The 17,004-nt window shown below is 49.2% G+C and overlaps 1 protein-coding gene across 16 annotated transcripts in view; it reads right to left on the bottom strand.

Moving 5' to 3' along the window:
- The window catches only part of CD44 (CD44 molecule), an 87,336-nt gene that overhangs the window by 51,785 nt on the left and 18,547 nt on the right, over positions 1-17,004 (bottom strand). For all 16 annotated transcript variants that reach the window (XM_070228434.1, XM_070228440.1, XM_014729350.3 and 13 more), the window contains 1 exon segment: positions 346-511. In XM_070228434.1, the coding sequence (XP_070084535.1) occupies positions 346-511 (166 nt within the window).

The following is a 17,004-nucleotide window of genomic DNA, read 5'->3' as shown; positions in this document are numbered from 1 at the left end:
GAAACACTGTCATTTGGTTTCCATCCTCCTGTGGTTCCCAGGACGCTACTACACGCTTCTTCAGAGCTGGAGAGCGCTGGGGAGCCTTTCAGGCAAGAGGAGGGTTCCAACCGATGGCCCTTAGTGGCCTCCTCTGGGCAACCCCGCCATGACTCACAAAGGTGTCTTTAGCTGGCTTTAAATTCCAGCTGTCACAGGGGTTCCAGATTGCCTCGGCCAAATTAATAGCTGGGGCCGACCATCCAGGCAGCCACCCCCTCTGCTGTCGGGGAGCAGCCTTCCCAATGCCAAGCCCCACCTGCTAGACCAGGCAGCCAGTTTTCTGCAGCGGGTGCTGGCTCTTACCTGCAGGTCTCAAAGCCAATGTTCAGTGCTTTCTGCATCTGGGCCATGGTGGGCAGGGTGCTGTTGAAAGCCTTGCACAGGTCCGCGGCCTCCGTCCGCGAGATGCTGTAGCGGCCATTTTTCTCCACATGGAATACCCCTGCGTATCGGCAGGTTATGTTCAAATCTACGGGATGAAGCAGAAGTGTTAGAGTCTTTCACATAAGTAATTCGCGAAGGGTAAGAAGTTTGTTTTAGGGTAGGTTCATTAAAAAGACTCATTAAAAAATGTCTCTACTGGCCAGAGCCTTCAACAGTCACGCCAGCATTTCAAAGCCCCACTACAGCCGGCTGGAATCTGAGATCAGACTGAATACACAGCGTCAGGCTGACGTGTTCTCCACCAATGGTCCACGACAAGTTTCTAAAAAGTATAGGATTTATTTCTGATTATCCAAGTAATACAGACTTGTGGAAAACTGACAAAATTCAGGGAAGAAGCGAAGGGAAAGTAAGTTCACCACTAAGAAAGCTATTGTAAACCTTTTTAATTAAATGTTTTGCCATATCTTCTTTCAGTTTGTGTTCTGAATGTGTGTGTGTGTGTGTGTGTACACACGCTTACATAGTTAAAATGGTCCTGAAAATACAGTTTTAGATTTGGGAGCCTTTTTTCCACTCAATCTTACATTACGAGCATTTCCCCACAATCCCCTGGTGTTGCTCCCGCGCACATGACTTTCAGCGGCTTCTGGCTACACCCGGAATAGCTTCCTTAACGTGGCTGATGAGACCTGCGTGATCTGGCTCCTGTCCCCTTCTCTAACCTTTACGTAGCTCACTCTGCACCAGGCAGCAAGCTTTCCCTCCGTTCCTTTGGAACTGAGCTCCTGCCGGCCTTCAAACGTTTGTGTCTGCCCTCCCCTCTGTCTAGAATGTTCCATCCTCAGATCACCACAGTTTCGTCTTTCAACTGCTCATCACCTCATCTTACAGTCCTTTCCTGAACACTCTCAGTCCAACAGAAAGCATCTCCCTCATCTCACGCTGCTTCTGTGTCTTCACAGGAACTTGTTCATTTATTTGTACATTTAGTTATTAACCATTTGCCCTTTCTGTGATGGAAGCTCCAGAAAAGCAAGAGTCTTTTGCTCATTTGCAGCTATTTCTCTAGCCCTCACAACAGCGGCTGACGGAGAGTAGATGCTCAACAAATATTTGTTGAATGAATACATGACTCCTCAAAATCACACTTTCAACATATTGACAGATAGATCCAAGACCCTCAAAATTTGTTCCCCCAAATTTAATGGCATTCAAAATGAAGCCCAAATACTATCAACTGGTTAAAGAATGATTTAATCCAAGAACATGTGAGTTTCACAGACATTAATCTGAAATCTCAGGAAGGAGCTGAAAAATCATCTGGTTCTACTGATTCTGTGTGACAATCTCAAAAGACGTCACAGACCTTAACTGAAAGCTCATTATTCTTCTGGGACTATATCATCTCCGGTTTGCACCGGAGGAAACCAACACAGAAAGGTTGAGTCATTGAAACTGTCCTGGTGAAGCAGGATTCCTCCTGAGCTCTTCCAGGAGCCTCAAAGCCCATCCTTCTCCACGGAAGCTTACTGACACTTACTCTGGGCCCACGACGTGGCAGCCCACGTGCCAGGCCAGGCGCCGTTCTGTTAGTTATGAACCAGGCCTGCATTCAGACAGAATTGGCTTTCACTCAGACCCTGTCTGTCACTCGTGCAGGTCCAGACGTAGCCAGGAAGATTCTGCTTATTTATCACTGAGAAAACTGAGGCTGAGAGAAGTGAGTTGCCCAAGGAAGTGAGAATTTCTGTCCAGAGCCTGTGGTTGCCTTCCTGAATCCCAGGTGCTTTGTTCCACATTTCGGAGTTGACAGCAATGGAGCGGAGGGGGAAGGCCGTTTCCTGCAGGTCCCTGGGAACCAGCACCTTTGGGTTGTGTTGCATCATCTCCCAAGAACCCTGAGAGGTGAGTTCTATGTATGTATGCATGGATTATTTATAGGTGAAAAAACTGAAGCTCAGAAAGACTGAACGCCTTCCCAAAGTTGCCCAGCTATTAAGTGGCAGAGTGGAATTCCATCTCAGGTCTGTTTAACACCAACATCCGTGCTCCAAACCACTTTGCTGTGTGCTCTAGGATCCTCTCAAGTCATTAGAGCTAGTCTTCGCTCTCAAGGAGAGAGATAAACCTAAACACCTCTCACCTAAAGACAAAGATAGGGGCAGTATCACTGAGCTGTACACGCAACACTGCTTTCTCCTTTGTGAGCAGGAAGCAGGTTCCAACCACAAGAAAACAGGGTCTCGCAAACGCCAGATGAGACGATAAGAGAACTGTTAAACTCCTGTAGGGTCTTTCTTGACTGAAAATAGTAAAAGAAGAAACAAGAAATGGAGCTTTGAAAAGATATAAGCCAATATCAATTGGTTTCCTTTTCTTTTCTTTGCATCATTCTCATGTGGTTGTTTTGCATCAGAACTAGGTGAAATAGACAAAATGTGTTTTTGTGTGATCAGTTCATTTTGGAGCCTAATGGTGTCCTTCTGAAGCCACTAATACAACACTTGGCTGATGAAGCAAGAGGAGCAGAGAGGAGAAAGACTCAAAAGGCTCTTCTGAAACGCTGTTTGTTTTTACTGACATTTGTTCAGCTTTGGCCTCGCTTGGCCAATCTTAGCAAAGGGAAGTTGTTTCACTGGGTGACAGCCCTTCTGGGAGCTCTCCCTGTCTGGCGTACAAAAGACAAACACGGCTTCCCAATCAGCTTCTTGGAGGGGAGGCTGATGGGAGGGACCTGAGCGGGTGCCAGGAGAGGCGAACTGCCTGCCAGCACTGGGCCAGGTAGCTGCTGTCACTCCAGGTTAAAATAAAGTCTGAGGCCTGGACGGTGGTTTGGAGCTGACTGGCAGTTTCTGTCTTACTAAAATTAATTCTAGCTTGTCACCTGGCACGCAGAATATGCAAACGCAAAAGGAACCAACTCAGACTGAGAATTTGCATAAAATTCCTTGAGTTCCGTGTGCAGCAGCCAATGTAACTTTGTAGGCAATACATGCGTGTGTTGCGTGAGTGTGTCCTCATGTATGTGTGCAAGTAGTGAGTGCGTGGTTGCGTGTGCTTGTGGTCAGCCAAGAGAGGAGGAAGCAGATAGCTTCAAGCTTCACCCTTCCTAGACTGCGAGCCTTCCAGAGGGCCTGACAGATAGGAGGGATCAGCAAAGGGCTGAGGAATGGATGAAGTTCTGAGCCACCTGAAAATTCCAGTTTACATTTATCTTAATCTCATAAAAAAGGTCCCACTCCTAACTCCTAACTCCTGACGGCATCTGGCTATCTAAGAATTGCAAAGACGGTGCCAAAAACCTCCTTTCAGGTCAACTATCGCACAAGTGTGCACCGTCCTCTCCTCCGAGCCCCTCTTGCCTTAAGAGGAATCAAGACTCCAGGGCTGTACATTCTTTAAGTCCTGATAATTTATGGAGACTTTCCAACAGGGCTCCTTAACACTTCAAACCAAAATTATTACCCCAAAGGGTATTAATAATACTAACGGCCACACGAGTAGCTAATACATATTGTGCACTTATTCTGTGTATGCCAGGCCCCCTTCTAAGCACTTTACAACAACCCTAGGAGGTAGGTAATATTATTATCCCCACTTTCCAGATACAGAAACTGAGGCACAGGGAGGGGAAGAAACCTGTCTAGGTTCACAGAGCCGGTAATGGTGGAGCTGGGATCAAACCCAGCCAGTCTGGGCACCACAAGTCCACAGGCTCAGCCACTAGGCTACTACCCCTAGTCCTGATTTAAGTAAGTTTATGACCTCTCAACCTCCCCAACATACAGCTGAGAGCATTCCCAAGGTTCAGGTAAAGTTAGCATAAGGCTGGGGCTTGAGTAGCCATGGACTACAGGTCACTGGGTAGGGCACCAGCATCTGTGACAATGGCACTGGCCACGCTGCCAACCCTGGAGAGAGGCAGGACTCCCCAGACGTCTGGACATCTCTCCTGAGAAACAGAGGCCTCTGTGGTTCAGGGTCTGCTGTAACTCAAGAGGCTAATATTAAATCGCCAATTGCATCTCTCAAACAAGCCTTTCCAACTGGAAATAAATCAAGAATGTTTTCTGTTGAGCCCTCTGGTCTCCAATAAATCTCCTGTATCATGTAATAAACTGTCCTGAGTCCCTCCCTCTGAGAGACCCAATGGGCAACATTAACTGTTTGAGGCCAATTTTAGATGCAGGGAGGAGCCTGGAGGGAGAAATGCGCCGCCCCCCCCCCCCCCCAGCAGTTAGGGGGCTAGTTACTACAGAGTTGCCAGGAGGACAGAGGGCGTACGGGGCCCAGCACCCAGGGATCTCGTCACCCACATGGCAAGAGGTCTGCCGGTGAAGATCAGCAAAAGGAGCTCTCCAAGAGGGTGTCTTTACTATCTAACTATTGTCTGGCACTCAACTCGCGTGAAGGTTGGTAGTGCAGCTTAGTTTGGACCAACTCAAATCCGGGTTCAAATCCTGACACTGCCGCTCCCTCCAGGTTACACAGTTAATTAGTCCCTTAACCTCTCTGACGCTCAGCCTTCTCAGTGGGATGACAACACCAACCTGTCAAGGGTTTGTGGGACTGTTAAATGAGATGAGGTATGTCAAACACTTGACATGGTGTCTGACACTTATTTAGAGCCAATGGGGATTGCAAACTTATGAGTTGGCTTGTATGCTTCAGAAAATTTCATTTTCACAAAAATGCTGTGAAGTAGGCACTATTGCCAAACCCATTTTAGAGACAAGGAAACTGAGGCACAAAGAGGTGTAGTAGCTTGCCCAGAGTCAGGGCTCTCATCTCTGTGCTATGCTGCCAGTTATGCAGGGTTCTGAGCAAATTCTTACTTGGATAAACCACAGCTGACCCATAACACTGTTAATCTTGCCTATATTTTCCACTAAGGCTCGGATCAAGGAAAACAGGTCTCTCTAGCAAAATCGCCCCAGCACATTTCAAAACTTCACCTAGATTGTAGAGCCTGAGACGAACGGTCATTTCCCAAGTGGTAGGAAATCCCAACAACATCCGCTGGGAGTAGAGCACCGTATAATTTTTACCCAACTTGCTGTTATCTCCATCTTCCCACCCTTTACCGGGAGGTGAATGAGGAGCCACACAGCTGGCTAGTGATGGAGCTGGGTGACAAGAGGTTTTCAACCTGGAATCCATGAGTTGGTTTTAAGGGGTCCATAAACCTGTGAAATTGTACGCAAGATTGTGTGTGTGTGTGTGTGTGTGTGTACACATGCATGTGCATGTGTGTGGGTGTTTTGGTGGGGACAGTATCCCTGGGTTTCACTAGTTTCTCAAAGAAGTCTATGACACAAACAGGTAAAGAATTACAAGAAATTATTATCTCCAAGGTCTCTTAGGTAATCAGAAATTTCCAGGATTCTGGAATTTTGGAACTTCCCTGTGGGCTTCATGACAGCAGGGTCTGTGTGTCTCGGTCACCACTGTGTCCCCAGTACCCAGCACAGTAATGCACGGAGTAGGCACACATTGAACAAATGAATGAACGAGTGAGTGAACATTCTTCCCCTCCACATCCCACAGGACAAGCAGACTTATAGGGTGCAAAGAAAGCATCTCTCAGGTCCATTCCCCATGTCACATCCAAAGAATCACCAGCTGGGCTTTGTTGAGAATTCCCCATTGGACACTTTAAAATGTCTTTGACCCGAAGCATTTGCTTCTGAGAAACTTCGCTGTTTTCCCTGAAAGGAAATGTTTCAGAGATCAACTTAATTTTGTAACTGGCTTTCTGTCTGAAATTCGAAGCCGTCTTCTCAGCCACCAGCATGGCCTTTTGCATCCTGTCATAGCACCACTTCTGAGGTCAGATCTCCTGAGAGAGGACAACAGACATCAAGCATCCCATGTGGAGACCCCCAGAAGACCCTCTACAACCACACTCTGCTCAGAGACTCTCAGTTCTCTAAACCAGACTTCTCCAGATGGTCCAAAGTGAATTAATTTATTTTCTAACATGCCACCCAGATGTGCCTCACCCCTATTTGTCATCCCCTCAGAGGGATAAGGCAGAATTAGATTTTTTTCTACTGATTTGGTCCGAGTAAGCTATGTGTCTGGGAAGTTGCTTTTTCTTGAAGATGAGAATAAGGCCAGTTCCTCCTACGCAATGACTGGTCAGTTTCCACGGCCCTGATGGTAACTTCAGGCACTCACCGAGTGCCTGCTCTGGGTCATATGAGGTTTTCAACATCTTACACCTAAGGATTCATTTAATTCTCACGACAATCCTATGTGCTAGGCACTTTGATTATCCCCATTTTACACAGGAGATGAGTGATCCATTGGGATGACAGGAATAACCTGAGCTGGTGGCCGGTGGACACGATTGCAGCCGGGCAGCCCAGCTGAACACACTGCAGTGCTAAATTGCACCTTGTGCATGGGACAGAGGTTAAAACGACAGGAAATCCACTATTCTCCATGAGGTTTCTAAAGTTCAGAGAGGTGAGCATTAGAAGAGAGTTCTGGAGAGAGGAATTTGAGGTAACTGAATATTATTTGAAGATCAGAGGTCCCCTGATTTCAGGCCATGAGGCTTTAGAAGGGCAGGGCCCTTTGCTCGAGAACTTTGTAAGACTTGAGTGGAAAAACCCTCACTAACGGAATTACCACCGTGCCTGAGGGAAGATTCCAAGGTGTCCATGTTCGCTGGCTTTTCCCAGCAGAGGGTGGCTACCTCTCTCTGGTTCCACCTCTGCTCCTTCCACGATTTCCTGGGAATCGAGAGTCCAGCCTGAGCTGCAGCCTCAGGCCTCCTCTGCCCTTCATAGCCCGTGGGCAGTGCAGCAGGGCAAAGGAAGGGAAGACCCTGAGACTCAGGGTTGGCTCAGGGCTGGGGTGCCAGACCACAGGCTGTCCTTGGGACATTTCGAGATGTTGGCCGCCCAACCTGGAAATCTCAACAGACCACGCTGAGATGCCGGCTGATCTGGCTGGAGCATGGGACTCTGGTCTGACTGCATCCGACTCTATTGAGCTGCTGGGAGCCGGCCACACGCAAGCCTCTTGGGCAGTGGCAGCCAAAAGTATTGGTGAGCTCCCCACATTTTTTCATTTTTATAGTGTTTATCATGAACAGCCAGGATTCTGTTTCTTTTGATTTGCTGAGCTCATGTCTGAAAAAGATTATGCAACTCACAAACCTAATTGAGCTGATTCTGATCAGAAGCCGGCAGAGAAAAGGCCAGTTTTTTCGAAGTATTATTGCTAATTGGATCCTCTGTGTTTAAAGTCAGGAGGGACAACAGAGAGCTGCTAACCAAATTCCCCTGTGACACGAGAGAAAACAAAATACAGAATGACTGAGCATGCTCCCTCAAGCCAGCTGTGAGAAAAGCAGAACCTCAGGGGTCCGTAATTGCTAGACTCCTGACTCCTAGTCCAGTGCTCTTATGACTAAACTACTTTTATAAGAAGCCTGAGCAGGCCGTTCCCAATAAAGCCATAATCCGCTGTCTTAACAGGACACGAGGAAGCCGATCTCTTCTCCATCGCTTTGACTGCTTGATGTGGTCAAAGCCCAGAAGTTTCCATCTGGGAGTCTTCCTAGCTATTATAGCCCCTGCTGCCACCCAGGCCTGCCAGTCCAGAAGGCTTGCAGACTTCCTGCTGCCCCCACGTCACTTGCCCCCATCCCCTGATGCCCATGTGATGGGTGCCCGATGAAAGGGACTATTGTTCAGCATGCACTTCTGAATGAGGCCAGAATCACACTCGGTGACCCGATCGCCTTTGGCTGCCCAGTGCAGACCATGAGTCTTGAGTGACTCAGTCTCTCCCGGAATTGCCCTGGAGGCGGGTGAGGGTTTAATGAGCAGAGAGAACAGGCATGCACCATCATATCCAGAGAATTTCCTCCAGAATGTGTCCTGCGTTGCTTTCAACTGAGCTATTCATCTCTTGGCACTTAGAAAGGAAATGCACCCCAACTTCTTGGCGCCTGGCTACACCCCGTGAGCCCTCAGCCTTTTGTCCATGGAGCACAGAGCCTGTCATGGCAGCCAACTCTGAACCATAGGGGCCCGTCACATCCACTCTGTCAGAGGAGAATGCAAAGGGCCACCACTCTGGCCTTTCAGTCAAGAACTCCAAATGACCAGCCCAATGAAGCTCTTGGGTTGTTTTCACAGAGTCTAAAAAGAGACCCCAGCCCTGCCTCCTAGTAGGGTGACAGAACTGGGGGAGGGCGCGGGAAGGGGAGAGCAGTTTAGGCCCCCGCTCGGGATCCTGGGTCCAACAGAGTCTTTCTGGCAAAGGACACTGTGCGTCCCAGAACTGTCACCTCAGTGGACAATTCTGAAAGGCCAAGTGGTCCTGAGTGGGCGAGTCTCCAGGAAGAGAGCCGAGGGAGAGAAACCACAGCGTGGACCTCTGCGTGTTGCCACGGTGGTCAGGAGACGTTCAGCTCTGGCCTTGGAACCTTTGTCTTCTTCTTTTCCAGATCCTGTCAGTTTATCAGCCTGACTAGCACGACCCCAGGATGTGGTAAGTGACAGGAAAGAGCATCTGAGGGGCCCACATGGAGTTTTTCCTGTTGCAAGTAGGAAAAAAGGAGGCTCCCACAGTGCTTTGTAACTGGCTCTTTCCTCCGGGTCGTTACAGCGCCGGCTACTGCAGCCAATTCACGTCCAGCTTTTGCTCAGGGGTGTTGCCGGCACGTTGAGGAACAGGCTGACTTCAATTTGAGGTAAGTGCTCCCTGAGAGTGGAAGAGGCTGACACGGCCACTCACAGGCAACGGCTGCATTTTGGGGCGTGTCGTGGGTCCCCGACACACTGAGAGTCCGGGGTCCACATCTGGGAAAAGGATGAACTGGTTCTAGCCTCAGTCCTGTTACGGAAAAGCTGTGTGACCCTGAAGAACCCACTCCAGCTCCCTGTTCACACCTAGCCTTCCCACCTCCCAGGAGGAAACGAGCAGTTAGGAAAGCTTGGAGCCTGTGGCATGAAAGGAAGAGGAGTGATACGCACCCCTGGGACAGGATTAAAATCTAGGAAAGCTTCTCAAAAATCCCACATGAATTAAGAAGACACGTTTGGGCTCTGATCCCCGCAGAACGGACGGGTCGGAGTCTAAGCTGGCTTCAGGAAGCCTGCCAGGGAGGGGCCCTCCCCCTTCCAACGGGGAAGCCCTCACACCTCCCAAAGCAGCTCTGGGAGGCCCGTTGGGTAGGTGCCAAGGACCCATTTTACAGATGAAGAAACCGAGGAACAAGAGATTCGAGACTCAGTCTTAGAGTCTGAACAAAACCCAGACACCAGCTCCGGTTTTCAGGTCTGTCTCAGTTTCCCCATCCCTGTCCCCAGCGGATCAACAAGCAAGGTGGAAGTGGCAGCTCCCAGCAGGAGGGACGGCGCTCAGACTTGCCTACGCCGCCCCCACGAAGTCTGAGGCAGAACCTAGGGTGGGTGCAAGGAGAGCTGCCCAGTGGGAGCTGCGGTGAGGGTGGAGGGGCAGACCCCAGACTCTAGATCCACCATCTGGTCTCTCTAGCCCAGCCACCCTCCCCCAATGGTCCCGACGCCCTCCACAATGCTCTAGAAGGCCCCAGGGAACATTCTGGAACCACCGCAGCAGAGGCCAATCACAGCCATGGTAACCACCCCTTAGCAAGGCCTGCCATGTGCCACAGGCTCCAGAGCATTTGGAGCCCTAGGAGGGTTAGTCACGCCACGTGACGGCTGTGGAAACAGGGGCTCAGAGCGCGGAGGAGTGAGCACAGGGCCCTGCAGCTCACATGAAATGCGTTGTATAAAAGTGCTTTACAATGACACGGGCTCAGCAGTATTGTTTATGTACTTTCTCCCTCGGACTCAAGAATAAAAATAGCTTGCAATGTAAAGCTCTCCACAAAGACCGCCCCTAGTTCACTCTGTGGAGAGCAGATGGCGAGTCTGAATTTCCAACCCTGTTCTCCAGGGTCGGGAACTGGGCGCCAGTGGGCTTGATGGGAGTTAGAGAATCAGAAGCTGAGCTGAGGCCGTCGTCCCGGAGCCACCCAGACGGAGGGGAGCAGGAGGCCGCCACCAATTCCCACAGAGCCCAACGTCACCACAGTCCAGGGCCTCTCCGACTTTGATTTTCTTTCCTCTTGCCTGTCTCTTTTAGCATCTTCTCCAGTGATAAAGAAAAGGTTCTGGAATTTATGGAGTGCCAGACACGAGTCCAGGTGCCGTGACAGATGTCAGACCATCTCTAACCCCCAGAGCAGCTTTGAGAGGTCAAATTTATCACCTCCATTTTGCAGATGAAATCAGTGAAGTTCAGACCACAACGACCCAATATCCCACTGGGACAGCAGCAGAGCCAGGCGTCAAACCCTGGGACGACACCTCGTCTCCAACATGAGTTAGTCGAGACTCAGTTTACCAAAGCCAGGCCTCTCTGCTCACGGCATGTGGGTCCTCACACGGGGACTTGAAGTGCAAGTGCCGGTGTCCTTGGGACACTCAAGCTCCTGCAGACCCTACCACTGAGCCCCTGGATGGGCTGCCAGTCACATCCACACTAACACAGCACCTACTGTGTGCAGGGCTCTGTGCTCAGCGCTTCGCACTGATTATCTCATTTAAGCCCCACAACAACCACATCAGATAAGTGCTATCATCAGCACCAAACCTTTTTACAAATAAGAAAACTTATTTGTGTAGAGAGCTTGAGGAACCTGCGCGTAGTTGCACCACGAGGAGTCAGGCCGCCTGGGCCCTTCTCTTAGTCAGCACATGGGAATGCCTCACTCACTGCTTCGCTCCAGCAGCTTCCAGGCGGGCTGCAGGGCACAGCCTCCCGCCAGAGAGTTTGAGCAGCTCTGGGTTCATATTTGCCAGCGCCATGCAGACAGGCTGGTGGAGAGGAGCTGGTTCCCCATTTATCTTCTGGGGGGGGAACTAACAGACCAAATGAGATGGGGAAAATGTCACAGAAAAACAGGCCTGCACTGGGACTGAAGAGGCCTGTGCCCTAGAGGGAAAGCTTGAGGAATGGAGTGCATATCTGTCTCGCCGGGATGGTGGACAGGTCACTTCCGCTTCTCTTTCCATGACAAACACCTGCTCTTCCCATGATAAACAGTATCTGGTTCAGACAGCCCTTAGACTGATGGTTTTTAGCTTCTTTTCCCCATAGCACCACTTCAATTCAGAGAAGGGACAATGCCAGTCACACTCGGATGGGCCCCAGGTGCCTTAGAGTCCCCAGCGGCCTCTATCTCCATCACTCAAAACATCTCATCTGAATGCAGGTGAGTGAGCATGCAAATTCTTCTAGAAATAGCCACGAGTTTGCTGCAGTTTATAAGAAAAGAAAGTCCTTCATAAGCCCTGGTACTTGGTTGCCAGGAGCCCTGTGCTGACAATGCACATACAACCAATCGTGACCTACAGGTGGACTGAGACAGAACCAGAATCACGCCCTGAGGTTACCGCTGTCCTCTTCAACGACATCAGCAGCGAAGTGATGCAGCTGCAAACGTATTTATGTGCAAAAGCAAGTATCGCGAGTGACTAAGGAGAATTCTAGATTTCCACTGATTCCAAATTCGAAGGGCTCAAAAATCCTCGGATCACATTTTAATAACTCAGCATTCTCTCTCCCTCTGTCTATCAGGCGCTGGAGCGAAGAGGGGGGTGTGTGTGTGTGTGTGTGTGTGTGAGAGAGGCTGGGTTTCCTTCCCAGTTCAACAACTCTATCACTACTCATTCTTCAGATGCTTTTAAGAGCAAAACAAATGTTTCGAAGCAGAAGCCCTACAGAGGGAGAGCCTGGAATGTGGGGAAATTTAGAAAAATTTGAGCGAAAAGATTTCCAGGATCAGTATGGTTCCAATTGCCCTGTGAGCTATACCTTGTAAGTCACACTTCTTGCCAAGCTCTCATGCTCTGAAATCTCATCCGTAACAACAGACGCCGGTCTAAAATGCCAGGCTCCAGAGAACTCATTTCTGACAAGCTTTTAAATCCGACTCAATCCACAGGGTTTGGACCAAAACCTTTACCATTTCATATTCAGCTGGAGAGGGCCAAACATAACTTCCTGTTTTTAAGTGACATGGCCATGCAAAGACCCAGGAGGCTAAAAATGGAGGAAGTTACAAATGACCCTTCTGAGGAGTTGTCAAAGAAAATAAGGTCTTGACTTGCCTTCAAATAAACGGCATCAAACATGGCAAGAGACCACACCCGGTGAAGGCCTGAGATCCTTCCACCACGGACGTTCCACGGTGCTCTAGAAACATCAGCGTGAAGATAGCTGCGCCTCTTCCCGTGAAATCTGTGCCTCCAAAATTGCCTTTAGTCCCCTTAGGACATGGCACAAGGCATCAATTTAAAGCACCTTCTAGAAGATACAGATGTAAGGTGCCAGATATGATGCTGGGTGCTGGGGAGACATACAACGTCCTGCCTTCAAAGAGCTTGTGTTCTGGTGTGGGGAGACAGACAGTGTACAGGTAAATGACCACCAGATAAATAAGGCAATTTCAGGTAGCGACAGTATACACAGAAAATAAGAGGATGCTACAATAGAGAAAGGCAGGGGGTTGCCTTGTCAGGCAGTCTGTGTGGTCTGATGCTCGCTCTTCCATGAACTTATGGGCATATTTTACTTATTTATTATGGGGATTTTGCTGAGACCAGATACCTAGCAAAAGAAAATAATCCGCCTCCACCTCAGCCACAAACCCTCCCCACACACATACACATACACACAGATTAAGTCAGATTCGGAACTCATCTTTGCTTTCTAGGGTACATAAGGAGATGTCTCTAGAATTTGGACTTAGTAGGGTAAGAAGACAGACTTGGAAAGCAGAGCCTATGGCATCTGAATGACGTGATTTCCAGGAGAAGAGTTCCATTTAGGTCATAAGGTGGGTACAGTTGGTGGACTCGGGGTGCGTCTGCCCCTTCTGGGTCTTGGCCTGAACTTCAAGAAGGTAAATCAAACAATAACAGAGCAGCCCATCAGAGGGCAAGTGTGCTGTGTCCGCTCACAAGCCCTCTGGAGGCTTCTAAGAGTCTCCTGGCAGCCCTCATCCTCAGCATCCCTTATTTTATGGTTATCGGTAACAGGTGACTGGAGCGATTTACGCCCCCCCCCCCCGCCCCGCCCCCAAGTATTGTAAGATTGGCGTGGTGGCTGCACTGACAGCCTTTCATATCAGAGGGACTGGGGTCCGAGTCCCAGCTTGCACCCTGGTGGAATGCTCGGCATGCCAACATTTTCTTAACCTTTCAGCCTCGGTTTCTTCGTTAGTAAGTGAAGGTAATGCCTTCCTCACAGGGTGCACTTCAGGAGTCAGTGAGGAAATGCACCTGGGACAGTCAGCAAAGTACCTGATGCTCAGCGAAGTGGCTGGTACTTGATCCATATTAGCCAATCATCTCAAAGATTAAAGTGTATTGACGGCAGCTTAAATATAAAGTGCCTCTTACTCTGACTTAAATCTTGATTAGCTGGTGAGCCACTCACTGTATCATTGGCAACAGCCACTCAAGACCTCCAGTTAGGAGCCAGGAGCCTAATTATCAGAAACATAATAGTGTTCTCTCTAAATAGACGGATGGATGGATGGATGGATGGATGGATAGACAGATAGACAAATAGATAATCTATAATACATCATTCTAGGAAGAAGCTGCCTCAAGTGATACTAACCCATATAATCAAAGTGGGTTCCACTGGGACCATGCCTTATTTATCTTTATAGCCTTGGGGTCTGATATATAGGATGGTGCCCAACAGATGTTTCTTTGGTTTAGTGAGAAAAGCACTAGGCCAAGTCCAGTGACCTGGAGTCTAGTGCCAGACTTCTCACTGATAAGTTGGCAGTACTTGGAGAAGCCTCCAGTTTCTTGATTGGACCAGGAAGAACTTGGGTTTGATAATCTCTAGTTCCCCAGCCTACCCAGCCTTCTGCTTCTAGAAGGAGAGGGCTATGTTTCTTTGTAAGTTGCTCTCTAAACACTCCAGGAACCCAAGCGGCTCCTTGCCTGCAGGGTTGTGGCGTTTCCCACTGGAATCAAGGCGGTGGTGGCAAGCAGGGTGGACTGGCCAGGGAAAAGAAGCAACAGACAAAGCAAGAGAGTGTTCCCAGCATCCTGCTCTCAGATCGCACCACGTAAACGCCTTCCAGACGCAGAGACTAGAACCTGCCCACGGAAGCTGGAGGGAAAGAATCGTTTCAATTAAGAGAAATATGGCAGAATTGCTGATTTCCTTAGAGACTCCTCCAAAATTACTATAAACAGCCCCTCCCCTCCCTGCAGTGAATTTCGGCATCGTGGGCCAATTCAATCCATTCTTCAGTGGTGAGACAATCCTCTAGTGAGGCCCTGCGAAGCAGCCCCCACCTGCACTGACTCCCTGACCTTTGGTGGTCTTGGAGGTCCCACAGCCCCTGCGAAAGCGGGAGAGGCAAGTTCCCAGCACCTCCTTGCCTGAAGATAACTCCCACTAGTTCTAAATTGTTTCAAGGCACTTAAATTTCAAGGAGGCAGAAAAATCCAGATTCTGAGGAAGAGGAGATGCCTTGAATTTTCAAGGCCCCGGGTTCTGGGGGTGGAAGAACAGATTAACTACATAAAGTGGAACGGGAACTTGCGGTGTAACGTTAAAAGGGAGAGGAAAACTCTGGACTGAATTCCAGCCCCACCACTTGAGAGCTGAGCCAACTCAGGCAAGTTACTTCATCTTTACGGGCCTCAGTTTCTCAGCCTGTAAAATGGCTCTGATGAAGTTCAGTCATTCGTTTGTTCAGTGGATATTTGCTGAGCACCTCAAAGAGAAGTTTATGGGAGTTTGATAATAAATACACAAAAAGCACCCACATTGAGGGTGGATTATAACAGGTGTTTAGCAAATGTCAATCTTTCCCCTCCCACAGGAAAGTAAAACCCGGCCACAGCCCTCCCCGATACCAAGGGGACCCCTGGGTTCTTATTTATGATGTATTTACACCCTGAAAAATTATTTGTGCTTTGATAATTTCCATTTCAGCCCAAACAACAGTCCGCAGCCACTCTCATGAAATTAAAAGCACAATGAGAACCTGACACAAATGCAAACAAGGTGCAGGAGCCTTACTCACTTCTGAGGTGTGGCTGGCGGTGGGCAGATCTTCCTCTCTTTAGAGGAGAGCTGAACTAAGCAGTTAAAGGCAATTAAAGGTATCTTTGGAGATGAGAGCATTCAACACCCCAGGGATGGACGGGTGGGCACTTGATGCGCTCAGAGGCTGGTCCCCTATCCACAACCAGGAAATTCCAACCTAGGGCTTCTGCGGAGGAAGCGGGCTCTGGGAAACTCCAAAATTTCCAGAGTGAGAAGGAAGCTATGCATTAAACTGCCCCTCAGGGCCCTCTCTGCTCTGAGGCCAGGGAACAGCACTGTGCTAGTGAGAGGCAGGAAAATACCACCTCCCCCTCCTGCCCCACCACCAACTGCCAGGACGGAAGGCAGGAAGAGGCTGATCCTGCTGAGACAAGCGGCCTGGGAGATTGACTGTCATGTGCAAGTAAAGACAGGACCTGGGGTGCGTCTCCCCATCTGCCTTCACCAGTTACTGCAGAAGCCGGGGTTCCAGGAACATCCCATGCTGCTTTATCTGCTCAGCAAGAGTTGTTCCAGTAAGCACACGTGAGTGTCAACACTCCGGCGTGCCCTGCTAACCACCTTCAGGGGGATTTCAGTGGCTAATGTTTTGCCCAGAAAGGGAATGAAAATCTTCCAGAGGCAGCTGGAAACATTTCTCAAGTGCAGCGGGAACAAAGTTAGGGCTGAATGTAGGGGGAGAGGTCCCAGAGTTAATAACAACAGTGATCACAATTGATACCTAATGAATGCTTACTCCACGCCAGTCATTCTGTCAAGGGCTTCATGCACATGATCACACAAGTCCTTATGCAACCCTACAGGTAGGCGTTATTACTCTATTTTAAAGATGAGAAAATTCAGGTTCAGAGATGTTAAGCAAATTGCTTCGGGTCACATAATTGATGCGTGGCAGGGCTCAAAGCCAGGTCTAACTCCAGGACCCACGCTGCTTTCTGAGTGCCCGGACACCATACTCAGACCGCCTTGTGCGTCTCCAACTGCCCACGCTTGGCCGGAGGCTGCACTACATGGGCTTGAGTCAACATTCTCAAATCTAGCCCTTAGAAGGAGACAGGAAACCTGGCCTTGAGAGACACTCTTCCCACCTGGCCTATTGGAAGTGAGTTCTGTTTGTGAAAGTGTCCAGCGGGTCTAGGAAGCTCATTTAGAGAAGAAATCAAATGAGCTTTCCCAAGTTTTTAACAATGCAAACAATGCAGAATACACAAGTGACTGTTGACTTTAGTCTTCCAAACAACATAAACAATAGGAAGCTCGAACAGATAGTAGGGCACTTTTCCGATATCCTGAGAAACAGTCCTTAAGGAAGCCTGGAGATTATCTGATGATGCTTGTTTGCAAAAGGAGAAAGCTGCCCCACACACGTCCCAAAAGGAAGCCCCAGGGAGCCCCTCCCTCTGCCCGAGCAAGAAGCATCTAGACTATCCAAGGCTCACT

The sequence above is a fragment of the Equus caballus genome, chromosome 12 (genome assembly GCF_041296265.1).
Source record: "Equus caballus isolate H_3958 breed thoroughbred chromosome 12, TB-T2T, whole genome shotgun sequence".
Lineage (NCBI taxonomy): Eukaryota > Metazoa > Chordata > Mammalia > Perissodactyla > Equidae > Equus > Equus caballus.
This window is presented reverse-complemented; position numbering and strand designations above follow the sequence as displayed.